General features: G+C 45.0%; 1 protein-coding gene across 1 annotated transcript in view; it reads right to left on the bottom strand.

Annotated features, from left to right (window-relative positions):
* Positions 1–17,836, bottom strand: part of ARHGEF33 (Rho guanine nucleotide exchange factor 33) — a 554,915-nt gene that overhangs the window by 320,323 nt on the left and 216,756 nt on the right. The window contains exons 6-7 of the mRNA XM_069606701.1: positions 15,583–15,725; positions 5,138–5,162 (exon numbers count right to left, since the gene is read on the bottom strand). Coding sequence (XP_069462802.1) covers positions 5,138–5,162; positions 15,583–15,725 — 168 coding nt within the window. The remainder of the gene's footprint in view (positions 1–5,137; positions 5,163–15,582; positions 15,726–17,836) is intronic.

Genomic DNA, 17,836 nt, shown 5'->3' with positions numbered 1-17,836 from the left:
TCAACATTTGCCCATGACCAGGCCTAGGGTGCAGGTGCATTTAGGGCCTAGAGACCCCAGAAGAGGGAACACCCAGAACTGTGGAGAAGAAACAGGCAACCAGAGGCAAGAGAAAAGGGTGATGAAAAATTACAACCTTCAGGACTGTGAGTGACTGTAAACTGATTATTTACACCGGGCAGCAAACCTGGACTGGTATTTGCAACCTTTAAGACTTGAAAAAGTACACAGAACTCAGCCTGCTGCCATCAATGAAATTCTATGATATATTTTTCTTGATTTGGCCCAACCTACTAACTAGATGAACTATGCCTTTGTTGAACTATAATCTCTGATGTCTGCCTCATCTAGATCCTTCTTTTGAGTGATAGTTTGAGCATCTCGCATCTCAGAGTCTGATCACCATTCAGGATCTCATCGCCTTTTGCTTCTGTCTCTTTAGTCTTATTACCAGTCTTCTGGACTCGCCATCCAAGATGTGTAATGTAGCGTGTCAATCCTATTAGCTGGTATTCCAGGTGCCAGTGAGCCAATGCACTGTTCACCAAAGCCTATCAGTTTGGTTTTCTGGTGTTTCATTTACAGTTCTCTATAAAAGGATTGTCTTTCCTCAATTCATAGGTGGGAGTTGATTGGCCTTCCAGTCTTTATAGGTATTACCAGGGACGTCAATTCACCAAAACACCAGGGTAGCGGAAGTGACATCACATGCCAGATTACATCACATGTAGTGATATCGCATGACCGTTTGACCCTAAAAAGTCACAGGAACGTATGGTGCATTACTTTTGGCCTGGATGACATTACAGTAAGTGAAAGCATTGACGTAAAGAAAAAAACTACTATTTGTGTAAGATTGATATAAATTGTTAAGCAAATTCTAATGCAGACAAAATGTTATTTTAGTAACAAGTCGCAGGTTCATTTGGGTGATGTTTTTATATTTGTTAGGAGCACACCCACCAGAGCCACGTCAGTTAACTCCATCTTATGCCAATTGTAGTTTCATATACACGGTAAAGACAATCTATGTTGAGTAATGCCCACAAAGGTCCATAGTATAGTAGGAACAGCATGTGATAACTGACTTCTTATACTACTTATACCCTCACGTGCCAATTGTAATTATCATATGACCTTTTGGGCCTAGGTGCTACAGTCCTGTGTCATGCAGCATCAATGGCCAAAGAACTGAAATCTCATTGCAGTAACAGCCATGATAACCAGGTACTTAATATTATTTATTTATGTATTTATTTATTTATTGTTTGCTTGCTAAGCGCTTATACAGGAAGTAAATACTTTTTCAAAGCGCCCACAGGGAGGGAACAATGGGATGTGAAACTTTTAAACAATTAAATACATAAAGAAATATTAAATATGGTGGGGGGAGGGGGGAGACGAATCTTCTATGCCTTGTGAGTTTTCAGAACGTGCAAAGTGCATAAGGGAGGGGGAATGGGCTAGGTGCTGTGGTGCTCATGGGTGAAGCAACAGGCGAAGTTCAATGAAGGGTAAGTGCTAGACTCCAGGGAAGAGGGTGAGCCGAGGCAAGTGCTGAGGATAGACAGAATCTGGGGGCGGTTTGGTGTGGGAGGTTAGGGCCCTGAGGATGAATATGGGCCCTGCACACCAACAAGCAACTGTGAGATTAGCATAGGAGAGTTGTGGGGAAGGAGGAGTCAAAGAGGAAAGTCCAAGACGAAGAAGGGGTCGGGGTGGGGCAGTCTGTTGCAAAGAAGGGAGCGATTGACCACCTACCCTCTGTTTAGCAAAATGCTTTACACACAAAGAGTTGGTGCCAGAGGAGCGTGGGGGTCTAGCAGGAGAATATTTAGTAAGAGAGAGTTGCAGATAGTGTGGTCCCTGGTCCCAGACAGCCTTGTGGACGATACAGAGGGATATGAATTTAATCCATGAAGCAACCGGCAGCCAGTGAAGACTTTTTAAGGCAGGAGAGATGCGGTCCCCTGGGCTTCAGGCCAAGGATAAGTATCGCTACCCTATTCTGGATTAGCTGGAGAGGTTGCAGAGTGGAAGAAGGAAGATTCAGAAGGAGGCAACAGCCAAGCATAAAGAGAACCAGGGCTCTGGTAACATTGAGCTTCTGGGGAAGGTGAGAAAAGGTAGAATTCCTTTGAGAAGGAAGAGCTAGAAGTGGGAATTCTTGGCAATTTCCTGAGTGCGAGGCTGGAAAGATAGAGAGGAGTCGAAGATGACGCCAAAGTTTCTGGCTTCAGAAGAGGGAGCAGGGGGAGAGCCCATGGAGGAAGGCCAGAGTGAAGGGAAGAAGTCGTGGGCAGGGGTCCCAATGGGAAGGATCTCTGTTTTGCTGGCATTGAGGCAGAGATCTTGGAAGTGCACACGCCTGGATGGCAAGGCAGTCAGGGATGATGGAAGGTGCAAGAGGGTCAGCAGGAAGTTTGAAGAAGAGTTGCGTTTTGTAAGCATATCACTGGAAGTTGGGGGAGAAGGAGGAGATGAGGAGTGTCAACTGAGCGAAGTAGATGTTAAAGAGCCAAGGTGAGGGGATAGAGCCATGGGGGACACCACACGTGGATAAGGAAGTAGGAGAGGAGAAGGAGCTCAAGAGGACTTGAGAGGAGCAGTCAGTAAGGAAGGAGGTCAGCCAGTCCAGTACCAAAGGTGTCGTGGAGCCTTTGTATGAGGGTGGAGTGGCTGACCATGTCAAATGCAGAGGAGAGATCAAGAAGGATGAGGACAGCTCAGGAGTTGGAATCCAGGGATGCAAGCAGTTCTTCACGGGTGTTCAGAAGAGCAGTTTCCGTGCTTCTGGATGTTTGGAATTAGTGTTAGAGTTGAGTTGGGTCGAGGCCAACTTCTCCAGCAGTTTCCCCACACAGGGGGTGATGGATTACAATCATCACATGCAAAGAATAATCACATGCAAAGAATAATATAGGTGTAGTCATCATATGCAAGGTCGAGCCTTAAAGGCTCAATTACTGGCCTTCTATATCAAGTCCATCATCAAATGTCCAAGTACTGCCAGGTATTGACATCAAATGCATGGTCCCCTCTAATAAATGCTGATGTTGCTATCATAGGTCATGTTCAACATCAAATGACCATGTAAACGTATGTTAAGCCAGATAAGGCTGGAAAGGCCATTCATGGTACATCCTCGCTGGCCCATGCAGTGTCTTAATGTGGCAATCGTATTTCCATGATATGCCTAGGTTTTGCACTTAATGCAAGGTACAGCCTCAACATCCATGTGCTGCTATTGTATGCCAAGTGCAGTTGCAGCCTCAAATGGCTAAAAAGTACTTTTAAAATACCATTTTGCTTCATCAGTCATCACATTTCATTAATTTAATTTTGAGCTCCTGCCATTATGAGACTACTGCCCTCTTATGCCAGTTACATTCTCACATATCTGGTATTGACACCAAATGCTTGCTCACATGCCTGGGTGCTGGCACCAAAAGAAAAGTGTAGTCTCATGTGCCCGGCCATGGCCATCTTATGTTTTGCTGCTTACTAAGATTTCTACCACAAAACACTGACATTTTCTTGGTATGACACATCAGCATCTAGGTATGGCCAATCTATATCAGATATAGACACATTTAACAGGGGCTGTTATGCTATACAGATGTGTGTGTCCTGCAACAGCCACTATAAGATAATTGGTGCATGGTATGTGAAGGTGCTACATCCATATTACAGTTATGGCCTTGTATTCTTGTGGTCACCTGCCCGATACAGCCTAGCATGCCCATGCATGTAGTGCCATCATAGTCCAAGGTAAGCCTTTGCATGTCGTATTAACATCATACGTATCACATATCAATATCATACATCATGGAACTGTGTGCTCAAATGCAATTTTCGTTGAAAGTAGAGAGACAGTGTAGCTGTAGTTCCTCAAAGGAATATGCCTTTATAGAAGCTATTAATGACTTGTTGATTAACATTTATGCACATTCGTCAAATCATTGCCTGACAAAATAATATATAAGAACAATATGTTTTATAGGGGTTGCTGTTTTGTGTAACATGTATCACTACAACGATGGACTGAATAAACACATATCTAGCGGGCACCTTTTCTGCAAAATCTGAAATGCTTCGATGCGGCCAAACAGCATTCATAAGCTAGATAAACATAAAAAGTGGACATTTAATTCAGCATCAGCTTGAGCATTTAATGGCATGCTTTGGCTGACATGAAAGGAACAGATCAACATGCCTACAGAAGATGCAAACCTCATATATGCCTGAGGCTAGTAAAGAAGTAAACATGTCACTGTGTTCCTTGAGAATATTGGGCAGGTATAAGAGCGCTCAGGGATTCACCTGTGCTGTGGTCGAATTTCATGAGCCAAATGAGTGTGATTCAAAGCCCCTGACTTGCTGACTGCTCCTAAAATGGCATTTATCTGATTGACTGCAGGCCTCAGCCGAGATGAGAACAGGCACGACAGGGAGAAGATGTTCCAAAGATAAACTGACATGGGATGAGAACAAGGAGGCCTTCTGAAATGCGCAGCAAAGTGTGACTTATCTTTGTGAAGACACAGGCCAGATGGTAGTGGTGCCAAAGAACCGATAACTGGCAGAGACATATCACTGTCTGTGAAGGAAGAAGAGCTAGTCTGGCACTACCGGCTGCAGGGGGCACTCACCTCGTGGTGTCTAAAGTAACCATAGCTGGTAAGGGACAGGGGCCATGGATGACCGAGTGCAGCCGATACCACCACAGGTGTAGAAATAATCCCCGGGGTCAACTGCCAGGTCCATGCAAATCACTCAGACCTGTCGGCATGGGGCCTCCAGTCAGCCCTCTCACTAAGAACATATGCATGAGCAGGCTATTCACTCCTGCCTGTCATGTCAGCTCGTTTGATGACACTCCAAGCCTCTTCTATTTACTCAATGATTTATGTATGTCCTGGAGGAAGGTACCATGTTTGTGGGGAGTGTATGGGAGAGTGCTTCTGCGCTCTGCCATGACTCCACCTGCTCTGCTGCCAGCCCCGCCACCAGTCCGGCTGTTTAATGTATGTGTCAGTAGCAGGGGTCGCAGAGGCATGGACAGGTGTTTCAAAAGGATTGCCAGGGGTCGCAACTGCGACCTCTGGTGTCTCTAAATGACATCCCTGGGTATTACGTATGAACTGTTTGGCCACACTGTGCTCATTAGTTGACATGACCTGGGCCAGCCAGCCACTGTATCCTTCCACCCTGAATCGATCCTCCTTCACACTGGCGCAGCGATCATGGCCCCAAACCCACCTGCTTGTGAGAGAAGGTTTCATGAGAGCCACATACTCCACTTCTCAGCCTTGCCTTATCTCTATAGACACTGTTCTTTCTGACACTCTGGTTGCCATCCATCTTAACCATGGTGTCCCCACTCACCATCTCCTCAACACCAAATGGGCCCCCAACGGTGGGTAGGTGGTGATCACCAGTCCTGGGTCTTCCTAATAGTTCTAGTGGTGACTTCCTTACTGTCAGCAGCTCTTAAAATGGAAGCAGGTTTTCTAGCTGGCCAGACCTTAGCTATGAATGTGGCCTCTCTGCATTCTCCTCACCTATCACTGGCTCCTGTCAAGCCTTTGCCCACTAGACCGAAGCCGAGGGTTGCAGAGGTATATATCACCACTGAATAGCTACCTCTCAAAACTCCAAACATGGAAAAAAAACTCACTGGCCTGGGTTCTTTGTTATATTTTTGAATATTAAAGGGTACATGCAAAAAAGACAGATTTATTTGAGCCTATTTGGTGCAGCCTTTAATATTTGCTAATATCAGTTTTTTTGGGGGCTTCACCCCCAACCGCCCTGAAAACCAATCCCCTGCCCACTCTGACAGTTTACCCCCTCCACCATAACCATTCCTACCCAAACACCCTCCCCTCACTGACAAACACTTACAAACAGAAACACACACACAAGCAGAAACACACATACGTACTCTCCCACCTGCCCCCTCTCTTCCATGCAACACACACTCCTCCTTGACTCACACAAATACACTTACACTTAGCTTTGCTCCAGTCCCCTCCCCATCACACTACAACCATTCCCTCTTAAAATACACACAGACACATACACACACACACACACACACGCACTCACCTGATACAGCCACAGCTTCTGTCTTGCAGCCCGCACCAGCGGCGCCCATCAGTCCCTGTACGCACTCGTGTGTGTCCAGGGGCATGACAGTTCAATTTAGAAAGACCTCTCTGAGCAGTCTCAGAGCAGTCTTTCTATATCAGTCTTTTTTATTTTCGAGTAAACAAAATAGACACTTTCACTCCCCACCCTGTCCCACCCTCTTGCACCATTAGGCTTTTTACCCAAGCTAGGGCACCATACAGAGTCATCAGACAAAATCTCTCTTTGTCCCCGATAAACTCGACTCACATCCACTTATTGCTGGTTGTTGCTGCTCTTAAGTCTTTGCTACACAACAGTTCCCAGGAGAGTGTGACAGATACAGGTTTTTTTAGTGGTCAACGCCTGGAGCTAATGGAGAAAATGCCTAAACTAATGTCCGCACAGTCACGTAATCAAGCAGTCTAAGAGATGTATCCTTAAATAGTCACCTGAGGTTCAGAATATGATTCAGGTAGAGAACTAGGACACTACGGAAGCAAGGGAGCACGGAAGCCTATATAAAGACATGCTACCAACCCATAATCCAGCAACATCCAATTCATTGAGCAAAGAAATAAATGACTGGTGTCTTGGCAGTTGCTATTCCTATTGACCTCTACAATAACACTCTTGAGGCTACTGTGAACAGCATCGCCCCCATTCAACTATCCAAAGCTAAACCAATTGGCCACCTCAACAAATGGTTTACCCCAGAACTAAAAATCCTTCGTAACGCCAAAAGAGCGGCAGAATCCAATTGGAAAGAATCGCCTAACCCCTCCAATAAGGCGCTATTCACCTCAGCGGCCGCATCGTACAAATCTGCTATCCTCAATGCTAAAAAGGAAACTTATGACAACTGAATCCTCAATGCCAAATCCAAAACTAAAGAGCTCTTCAGTATTCTCTGGGAACTTGAGTCCCCAGCACCACCATCGGAAACCTGCGTGAAAGATGCTGTTTGGTGCGCCAATATACAGAAAGCGCTTGCAGACAAAATGGCTATGCTCCAATCTAAAATTGAGCAAAAAAACTGCTTAGCCAAGAACGCAGACCCTACCCCCACTCTGCCTATCAGCACCCCCGACTGCCCACCCTTCTCCTTCTCACCAGTATAGCCCAAAGAAGTGGAAAAGATCATGAAAAGCCTCAAACCTTCCAGATGCCAAGGCGATCTTTGCCCAGCGGCAATCATTCAGGAAGGCGCCAAGGACTTGGCCCCATTCATTTCGGCATTAATTAACTCCTCCTTCGAGACCAGTACGGTACCCAACAACCTTAAGGAGGCATGGGTCATGCCCTCTTCTTCCTCATTCTGCGCGGATTATGGGTAATATGCATGTTCTGCCACCTATTTAACTCTCTGCGCAGGCCCGGCCCACACTCTACGTGGAGTCTCGCGCAAGTCGCTCGACTGCTCGCAGAGGCTTGCCGGACCTGCGCGAAGTCCCTGCAAAGTACGAAAATGTCCCTCAAAGCCGATTCCATGAACAGACGGAGGGGGTTTCGCACGCGGGTTGACCTGCAAAGTCCCTATTTACCACGTAAAAAATTCCATGAATCAGGCCCTTAGTGTGGTATGCAACCTTTGGCTGTGGCCCACGTTTACTACATGTTTGGTGTAAATGCAGCATCCTACGTGCACTCCACACATGTACCTAATATACTCCGCAGAGAAATGATACAGCCTATGAGCCAGATTCTCAAAAAGTAGTGCAAATGAAAGCAGCACAGAGAATGCGCTCATTTCAGTTGTGCTACTTTTAGAAATGCACAGGTCACCTCATTCTTATAGATGACCTGTGCATTTCATGAGGGCCTGAACAGTAGCGTAAAGATGCACTGTCCTAGCCTCTTGCATACATTAGTGTCGGGAGGGCATTGTTGCTGGTAGTGCATTTCACCGAGCAGCGCTCTTAAAATGCTATTAATACAAAAGTATGTCCATCCCTGTTTAGGGGATGGAAATGCAAGTGTGACAGCCGTGGTTTAAACCGCGGCTGTCGCACTTAAAGAAAATATCTGAATCAGAAAATACCCTGCCAGGATCTGGCCCCCACCTCCCCCCCTACTGCGCCTGTTCCCAACTGTTTTACACAAATATAACAAAGGATTTTGCTAAAAAGACACATTTACTTTCATGTTAACCCAAGGGTTTTTTTGGTTGCATTTTACGTGTTTACAAATGAAGATGCATTATGATATCATACCTTGAGGGCACATGGAATGTAGTGTTTCCTGTGTGGGCCATGCTATCGTTATTTGAGGAGTGAACGTAGTTCACACCCTGCAATACATGCACTAATTCACTGGTGTAATTGTCTGTGTGCCTAGTTATGTACAACTGTGTGACACACACGCAATTGACGACTAGAGGATGGACATTGTGTTAACACTCTGATACACAGGTAGAATGGTCTGAAATCGCCACTGGGGTCCTGTTTACTGCATGTGTTGTATGCACCCAGTGCACAGATTGTGGCAACACTTCAAGTGTTAGGCATATGTACCCTAAACGTTCATAGATGATGGCGTTGTCCCATGTTTAGTGCATGCGTGGCTAACATACAGGGGTGGAGGAGGAACCAAAAGAGCCCCACGAAATCATTTTCAAAGTGGCCTCATATTACACTGTAGAGGAGCAGTTGGACACGTTATCCCTAACACCCGCCGCCTCACCGTCGTCATATTGGAACAGTAGAAGAGCTCTGTATGGGACCCCATGTGTTGTTCCTATAAAGCATCGAGTGTACGAGAGATGATATGCACTCAGACAGCCGTACTGAATTTACCCTTGCACTGAAAGTGTGAAAGGATGCTGTGTCGAAGGATGCCAGCATGCCCCATTGGACATCATGGAGCGCTAAATGAAACCTGATGAGGGCAGAGTGATGCCATGGAGCAAATATACAAAGCCATACTGAAATGATATGAAAATACTTAAGAGAGACGATGTAACTGGAGTAACAAGAGAGAAACATATACAAAATGATAAAGTAATCATGAATACAAAAAAAGAAAAAATAACTTGCTACCAATAAGTGTAAATACATAGTAACGCAAAGTAGAAAAGACATATAGAAGCTTGATATAGAGGAATATATAATGTGGCTAGGACGACTATAATTGGAAAATGGATACCGGCTCGTGTCAAGATTCAATTCAGCTACCTCAGAAACAGATCAGAGTTGAAGAGTCAGGAGACGCTGGAAGAACAGCTTTGTGTGCAAAACAAAGAGGCATCTATGTTGGCTTGGGATCAAAGATGCTATTTTTAAGGAATAGCTGCAAAGCACAAAGGGAGGCAGATGGATAAGCCATGGACGAGACATATTTCTCTTAGATTAAAGAAGAAGAAAACATCTGCAAGAGCCAAGTATTGGAAAATTAAAACTGTATAAAGTCAATACAAGTTAGAGTGAACGAGTCTCTAGAGGACAAGAAGGGCAATGACCAATAGCAGTAAATAAGAGGTCGTAATGGACACATTAATGGTCTCTTTACATGTGACTCAGAAGTCAAAAACAAGGGCTATTCATTAAGCCCCTCAGATGAAGATAGTGATGTGCTTACACTGCCTTGAATGTCCCAGAACAGAGAGCAGGCTACAAGGTCAACTTCAGATGGGAAACTTTGGCTCATGGCCAGACTGATGAGAGATGATGGACCAATTGGGAAAGTTGGGGGTAATCTGACGTGATTCAAGCACCTGGGTTTCGTTTTGCTTACATGCTGCTAGCTGAGCCGAAAGTCCAAGATTGGGTAAGAATGCCAATCAATCAGTGGGTCTATGGGACAACCTGCTATACAATGTTGCATATACCAATCTGCTGCCATTTTGTTCACTATTATCAGTATTACATATATTCAGAGGTAGTTGGAGGCGTGCCTCACAGATAAGAGACAGCCAATGGTGTACTAACCACTATGTATTCTATAAGTGGATATGTTCCCCTAACCAATCGCTCTCACTAATATGCTTTACAGTTTGCCACATAGGATATCATAGATGACGCATATATTAAATTGAGATTAAAGTAGTATTTTGCCATATTTTATGAGTCTGTCTGGTTATTCGGTCTTAGATCTTTATTGTTAATTCCATCTAAAATGAGAGACGCTTCAAGGTGCTAGAGCACAACATATTTTCAGCAAGCCCAAACCTTTTCGTATGAGAAGATTTGAAAATAAAATAGGTTACCAAACAAAAGTGGGCCAGGGTGCAGAGGCCTACTTGGAATACTCCAGAGTTCCCGATATGTCCCTGCTAACATACAATTTGTTAACCACACATTCACATCAGAAGTGATGCAGAGAAAGGTTGTGGGCATTGTGTATTAAGTCTGAGGTGCCCACTCAGTGCATGGAGTGTGGCTTTTCCCTACAGCCTATGGCTAGGACCCATGTATTTGAAGCTTAAAGTTAAATGCATTATGGGCCAGGCACATACAACATTAAAGGGATACACCCACAGGCTGTGCGTTTTTTAAACTGAGACTGGGTTTTTCACACAGCTAATGGCCTGCAGTCAAGCACTGTGTGTACCGCTCCAATATTGACAACACAGTCTATATCTTTTGGCTGCAGGTGTTGTTGGTTTCATCAGCCATGCAGCCTACCACCACGCTCTGTGTGCTCCTCCCGAGTACCTCTAACATGGTCAGAACTATTTGGATATGCCCCGTGGTTCCTGCATGATTCGTATACACATAGTTCATGACCTGCAGCCAAGCTCTAGTCGACATGTACCAAACATGTGTACTAACATTGCAAACAGAGAAGGGGTTGGGCCCATGTTTAGTATGCAGAGGGGGTACACATAGTTTGCATCCTGTTGCTAACAATCAGTGTAACATGTGCAGGCACGTCACAAGAGCTGCAGCCAAAGGCTTTATTTGGCCAGGTTCAAGCATTATATGGCATGGCCCTGCAAGCTGATGTCCTAGTGCTGACACCACGTGCTCAGATGCTTAGACCACATGTTCAATATGTTCCATCATATGCCCATTGATGACCCCCATATGCCTTAGAAGTGTCTGTATATGGCTAAGCATTGAGCCGCTGCTGGCCCTGGCTCTGGACATTTGGGGACTGTATTGACATACACAGGCCATGCTGAATTTGTTGAAAACGAATACCTTCAGGCAGGACAAAGAAGGCTAAATATTAGATATTGTAACAATATTACTACTACTACTACTACCACTACTACTACTACTACTACTACTGGCTAGGTAATGTTGGTATATGCCCTGGCATTACCTCTTTATGCCCAAGTACTGCCAATGCATGCAAATGGTCTCCCATCATATTGCCACAAAGTGCCATCATAATCACATATATGCCCTTCATCTAGTAAAAACTGTCTCCATATGGCTTAGTTCAACACCTATATACACATGTTCTGCTACCTTATGCCAAGTCCTGGCACTATATCCTCATGAAATACCGATATATTCCCAGCCATCGGCAATATCTGCCTGCAGAGTTACATAATAAGTCCTGGCAAGGCAGAACTATGCTCATTTAGTGTGATCATATGCCTGGTTACTGCAAGTGTTTGCCAAAGTGCAATCATATCTCCGGGTGTTGCCCTTGGATGCAGATGTATTGCTATCATATGCCTGGCAGGTTTGCTTGTATATTGCCATCATGTTTCTTAGCATTGCCATCATAGGCCTGCGAAGGGCCATCATATTTTATGGTGCTGCCAGTTTATGTTTATGAAGTGCCATCAAATACCCTGTCGATGCTGGTGTATGCCTGTGAAGTGCTAGCATCTACCTTGGAACTCCAATATGTGCCCTGACTTTGCAATGTTAGGCCTGGGATGTGTCAGTGCCATCATCATATGCATGTGAAGTTCCATAATTTGCCCTGCCACCTGTTACCTGTGATGCGCCTCTGTATACCCTGACACTGAAACATATGCCTACGAAGGGAATACTATACACTTTTACTGCTATCTTAGGCCAATGCAGTTGTCCCATCATACGCCCCATCATTGGCATCACTTGCATTTAAATTACAATAACATGCCCTGTCACTGAAGTACCATCATTTGCCCTGGCAGTATCATATTCCTGTCAAGTGCCAGTTTAGGTGCATGCAATCCCAGATTATGCATGGGGAGTGCCCTCGCATATCAAAAATGGGTGTTCAAATGTACCCACATTCTTCCCAACTTTGTTGGAGAGACTGTGGGGGAATTGGCACGTGGGCCCATATTTGGTTGGAATGCCCAAAGCTGGACACATATTGGGGATACATACAACAGGCTATAACGCAGGCCCTGGGGAGGCCGAGAGGGGAGAATAGGGGGCTGGACATGCTATGTCTAAATGGGATCCTGGCCGATATACCTACGAAACCACTCTGTAAATTATACGTAATCATGATGATGTCGGCGGCGATGGTATTGTCTCGCAAGTGGAAGTTGAAAGCACCCCCCCAGGAACATGAGTGGATTGCCAAAATATGGTCAGTGGTTGCCATGGAGTGGCTCACATACTTCATACAGGGAAATCATTCGAAGTTTACACCAGACTGGACCGCCCTCCTGGCATACCTTGGGGGAGGGGGAAAGACCAGAGCATGGTGTCCTAAAGCTGCAACCCTGCTAGGAATCATTGACTCACAAGAGGACTCAGATCCATGAACGGGAGCGAGTGGAGATACAAGACTTTGCCTATATGCCAGCAACGAATGGAATAGGGCCTCTGGCCGCCACAAAGATAGCCGAGCAGAGAGAGAAAGACTGTATATCTGACTCCAGGATCAAGGGGAAAGGGGTGGAATGGAACAGAAGGGGGGCAGGGCGAGACGTTTGCAATGTTGACTCTTCCTTTAAAAAATGCCAATAAAAAAATGTTGAAAAAAAAATGGGTGTTCAGAGAGGTGGGAAAACGCAGGACTTGTGTGAGACCATTGCCTGGTCTAATTTCGGTATCTCCTCTCTTCGCTGTGTGGATTCTGAAGATGTGCATTAGCTGGTACAAAATATAAGTGACATGGTTTTGGGTCAGAGTGATAGAGGTCATATCCCTGCAAGGTTAAAAATGCTAAAACACAACCGCGCGCACACACACCTACAGACTCATACACTGAGGCCACTTCAAATGCACTCAATTCTCCCACTTACCTCACTCACATTCCTTACTAGTAAGCACATTTGTGTGTTGCTGAGTGATTGAGTCCCACCAAGCACTTATTGACCTCACTCACCCACACCACTCTCACCAATTGCCCCACTATAGATACTTACCACGTTCAGGTTAAGTACTCCTCTCATGCGTTTAGCCGACTACTCTGCACAGGCTCATTTACTAGTGAGTGAGTGGTGTGTGGGTCAGTAGGTGTGTGGGTGTCATTCCATTCTTACACTCACTCACCACACTCTCGCCACCCAAATCGTGCATGCACCTGCACACATTACCCTCTACCCTACTCCGCTCATTCACCCCCTCTTGAATAAGTGTTCAAGCAGTATCCACTCATTTCAGTGACTGGGTAATAAGGGCATGGGCGTATGGTAGTGTGTGTGTGAGTATGACACTGTGATTGCAAGTAAGCAAGTAGGTGAACGAGTGTATGTGATCATGTGCAGCATATACATGCATGTCCATGCCTATGTATGTGCATGAATGCAAGGCTTCAATCTTCCTTTTTTGGAGCAGGACTGCCATTCAGGGCACCTTGTGCAAAGTGTTTGGACCATGCCCCAAACGTTTAACTGTATGTAGCCAAATCCATTCAGATACACACTTGGGCTACAGACCAAGTATTCTTTTGCTGCAACTTAGTTAATTGCTTGGGGTGTACTCTAATCTTTGAGTACCAGGGCTTAAGACTAAGAACACTTGTTTTTCTAGCCCCTTGGGTACAGTTCAAGTGTTTAACAATTGTGCACTAAGAGCTTGGGCTAAGGCCCTATCATTCAGTGTAAAGACTTGATCAAATAACTGGCCCAGTAAGCATGCAAAGTATGTGCAAGTGTTTATACGAAAGATTGGGCTTCAACAGACATAAGAGTTCTTACACACAAAGGAGCACAATTTCACAATGGAAGGTGGTAAGAGAGCTTGCAGAAGACTGCAGAATGTTTTGGGGGCTGGGCTGTCAAAAACTTCAATGAGAGGATGGGAATGCCTGAATGAGGGAGGGATTGAAAGAATGTTTATTTTTTTATAAAATGGCTGTTGCACAAGCACACCTTTTTGTTTACTGGCTCCCCATCTTGCCTAACCCTATTAGATCCCCAGGGCCAGCCCCACACTTCCCTGCATTAACAAATGTCTATCTTTTCCTACCATGGCTTTCCATCTAGCCTATCGATTCTTCGCATATCTAGCGGATAGCCAATCCAACTCACGACACGCCTAGCCAATCAGGAGAACTCCAGCTTCTGCACGGATTCTGATTATTTTCCATCTCCACACTCCTCCACAAGGTTATCTGAGGCAGTGAAAAGGGCGCTGTGAGGCACTTTAGAAATCCATACAATAAACAGTAAAAGCTGCCTAATCCACATGGGGCCATGGAGGGCTAAAGAGAAAGGGGCGCCTATTTTCTGCCTACTACTCTTTAAACTTATAGGGAAGGGTTTCCAGCATGTTGGTTGCTTCCATATGTGAATCAGGGAACCTGCCCCTGCCCATGAAAGAGTGGCGGGGCGAGCAACCGTCGACATCCTTAATTGTGAAAGTGAAACTTAATGAAAAGACAACGTTGGGGGACCCACTGGAGAAACTATTCGGAATGTCTCATAGCGTTTGGGGGAGTCTTATCAATGCCCACGTAGACCAAAACAGGTTGGGGGATTTGGTCACCTGAAGTTTTTGGAGGGACGTGATTAGTGACGGGCTGTTGGAATTTTTAGAACTGGGACAAGAGCTGAATATCGAATTGGGAAATGTTTGTGATGGTGCCATTGTTATCGCGGCACTGGCTCTGAATGCTGCACCCATGTATTTTCCTCATCATCCTGCTCTTATTTGCTCCTTGAAAATAAAAACTGTGAATGCAACAACAACAAAAAAAAACCTTGTTGGTCGAAGGAAGCAGTACTTACTTTGCTTGTCACATTCTAGAAATTTGGAAAACTGGCCACCCTAGTACACAACATAAATTTCTCTTTAAATATACAGCCTAGTGTGCCTTTTGTAGATAACATCAGGGAACCATTTTATATCCAACGAAACGTTTAGCTATTGCTACCGTTCACTCACCTTTTGGCAATCCTTCTTACCCAATATTTGTGGTAGCGGCCCCGTGGCACGCGCATCCACTGAGCATGGGTAAAGCAGAAGGTGAGAGCATGAAATAACATTTCCAACCAGCAGAAATGTGTGGCATGCACATGCGCAGTGTATTCAATAATGAATCACTCGCAGGGATATTTCCAATCACTAACAGATGGTCTGCCTTTAATGTAATGCTAAGTCATACCTTTCTCAAAGTCGGCCGTCTGTAAAAGATGTGGAAAGTGTTGGTTGATCAGAATTGGCTCTGGTATGTTTGATGGCTGGTATGGGATGGCCTGCTGTGGGTTAGGGATGGTTTGGGACCCATGTTCTTCTTTTTGTGCTCGTCTGTGGAGAAAACAAAAGTAATGGTCCAAAACAGAATATGTAATGTGTGGATATGAAATAGGCACACTCCAATTCCACCTTCTCTTCAATCAATTATGCAGGATTAGACAGGTTTCACTCCTAATCACACAAAATCATATTCTTTTGGAATGAATTGGTTGCATTTTATTTTGAAATATTGCCTAAGGAGAAGTGATTTTCTCAGGGAACAGTGCAAAGCAAAGTGAAAGACTACAGATCAGGACATTTTAAGAGAGTAGGGATTATCATCGGTAATTGCACTGAAAATGGGCGGAAAGTCAGCAGATTTACCTCCAGCTCCAATTCCACCTTCTCTTCAATCAATTATGCAGGATTAGACAGGTTTCACTCCTAATCACACAAAATCCTATTCTTTTGGAATGAATTGGTTGCATTTTATTTTGAAATATTGCCTAAGGAGAAGTGATTTTCTCAGGGAACAGTCCAAAGCAAAGTGAAAGACTACAGATCAGGACATTTTAGGAGAGTAGGGATTATCATCGGTAATTGCACTGAAAATGGGCGGAAAGTCAGCAGATTTACCTCCAGCTCACAGAAGGAGATGAGTTGGGCGGAATGGTAAAGCAGCGATAATAGCATTACCACTGCTTTTTTACCACTCCGCCCAACTTGTTATGATACCCAAGATGTGATACTACTGTATCTCATCACTCATCACTTAACACTGGCACCAAAAATGCTGTTTTCCACCCAGTTTGACAGGGGGCGATTCTGCACATTTCAATGCAGATCTTGAATTCAAAAACTTCTTATGTGGATATTCAGATTAATGTATCTGCAAACTCTCTAAACATACCAAGAGAACCATTTTTTTAAGTAACCAGGAAGGCACAAATCCTGTTCATGATTTACCAGCTAAAAAAGCTTGTGAAAGATTTCACATTTCTCTTCCAAAATCCCATAAATAAAATCTCAGATTGTTGGTAACCCTATTAGCTTGTCAACCTTATTTCACACTCCTTCTGATTTAGTGCCTATCTGGTCTGATTGTCACATGTTATCTTATGCAGATATTTGCTACAGTTGTACAACCATTACAGCAACAGTCATTGTGGATGACTGACTAATTTCCTGCATTCCAACTCAGAGATTCCATGTGTGCAGCTACCTTTTGGCTCCTGTTGCTGAATGACCTTGTGAACGGACATAGTGCACCCACAAAGGCATGCCCCAAACACGAATATGATAACCAACACAATGAACGCGTGAAAACTGAAGGAGCATGGACATCAACACAATGCAAGGATCTGTGTCAATGTGAGGCGAGGAAGCCACACCACCTTGCCTGGAGGCACATCCCATCACTGACAATCCATGCCTCATGGTCATCAGGACACAGATCAAATTCGTCCTTGATCTGTAAATAGGCATGACTCTGCAAACTGCAGACCCTGTGACTAAGGGAATACTAACCCACCCTGTCCACATCAATGTATTCTTGTCGCAACCTCTGGTGGGAAGCTCACAGTGCACATCTTGTCCACTCTCAACATTTGCCATTTTCTGTTGATGCCGTGTTGAACAGCATGGAGCACCCGCTCGAACCCGACTCGATGCCAACTTGACATTGGGCATCAGCATGACTTGCTGCCTTCAAACCCGATTCATCCCACAACCCCACAAGCTCGAATCCCGGCTCGACACTGTGGAATCATCTTAGCTTGGATTAAGGCACTTTGAACTGGCCCTGTCCCCCTGGTACGCCTGTTAGGACTCTACAGACAGCCTATGTCCCTTTTGCACATTTTCCCAATAAGACAATTGGGCCTCATTACGAGTATGGAGGTAGCCATGGTGCCATTAGCGCCATGGCTACCCCCATACCGCATACCGGGTTCCTTGAATAAGGAATTACCGGCTCATTCCAACCTTGGAGGACCCAGTAATTCCTCATTCAAAATACCCATCGCCATTCCCATTCGAGCCCCCATAGGGCTCAATGGGAATGGGGACGGAGCTAATAATGGGCCCGTTATTAGCTCCCTGGTCTTTTAGTGGCTCCCACTAAGGCCGCCTGGTAAAACCAGCCGCCCTTAGCGGGACCCGCTAAAGGACCTCGTAATGCGGCG

This window comes from Ambystoma mexicanum, chromosome 4p (assembly GCF_040938575.1).
Source record: "Ambystoma mexicanum isolate Mex_15411 chromosome 4p, UKY_AmexF1_1, whole genome shotgun sequence".
In the NCBI taxonomy this organism is placed as follows: Eukaryota; Metazoa; Chordata; class Amphibia; order Caudata; family Ambystomatidae; genus Ambystoma; species Ambystoma mexicanum.
This window is presented reverse-complemented; position numbering and strand designations above follow the sequence as displayed.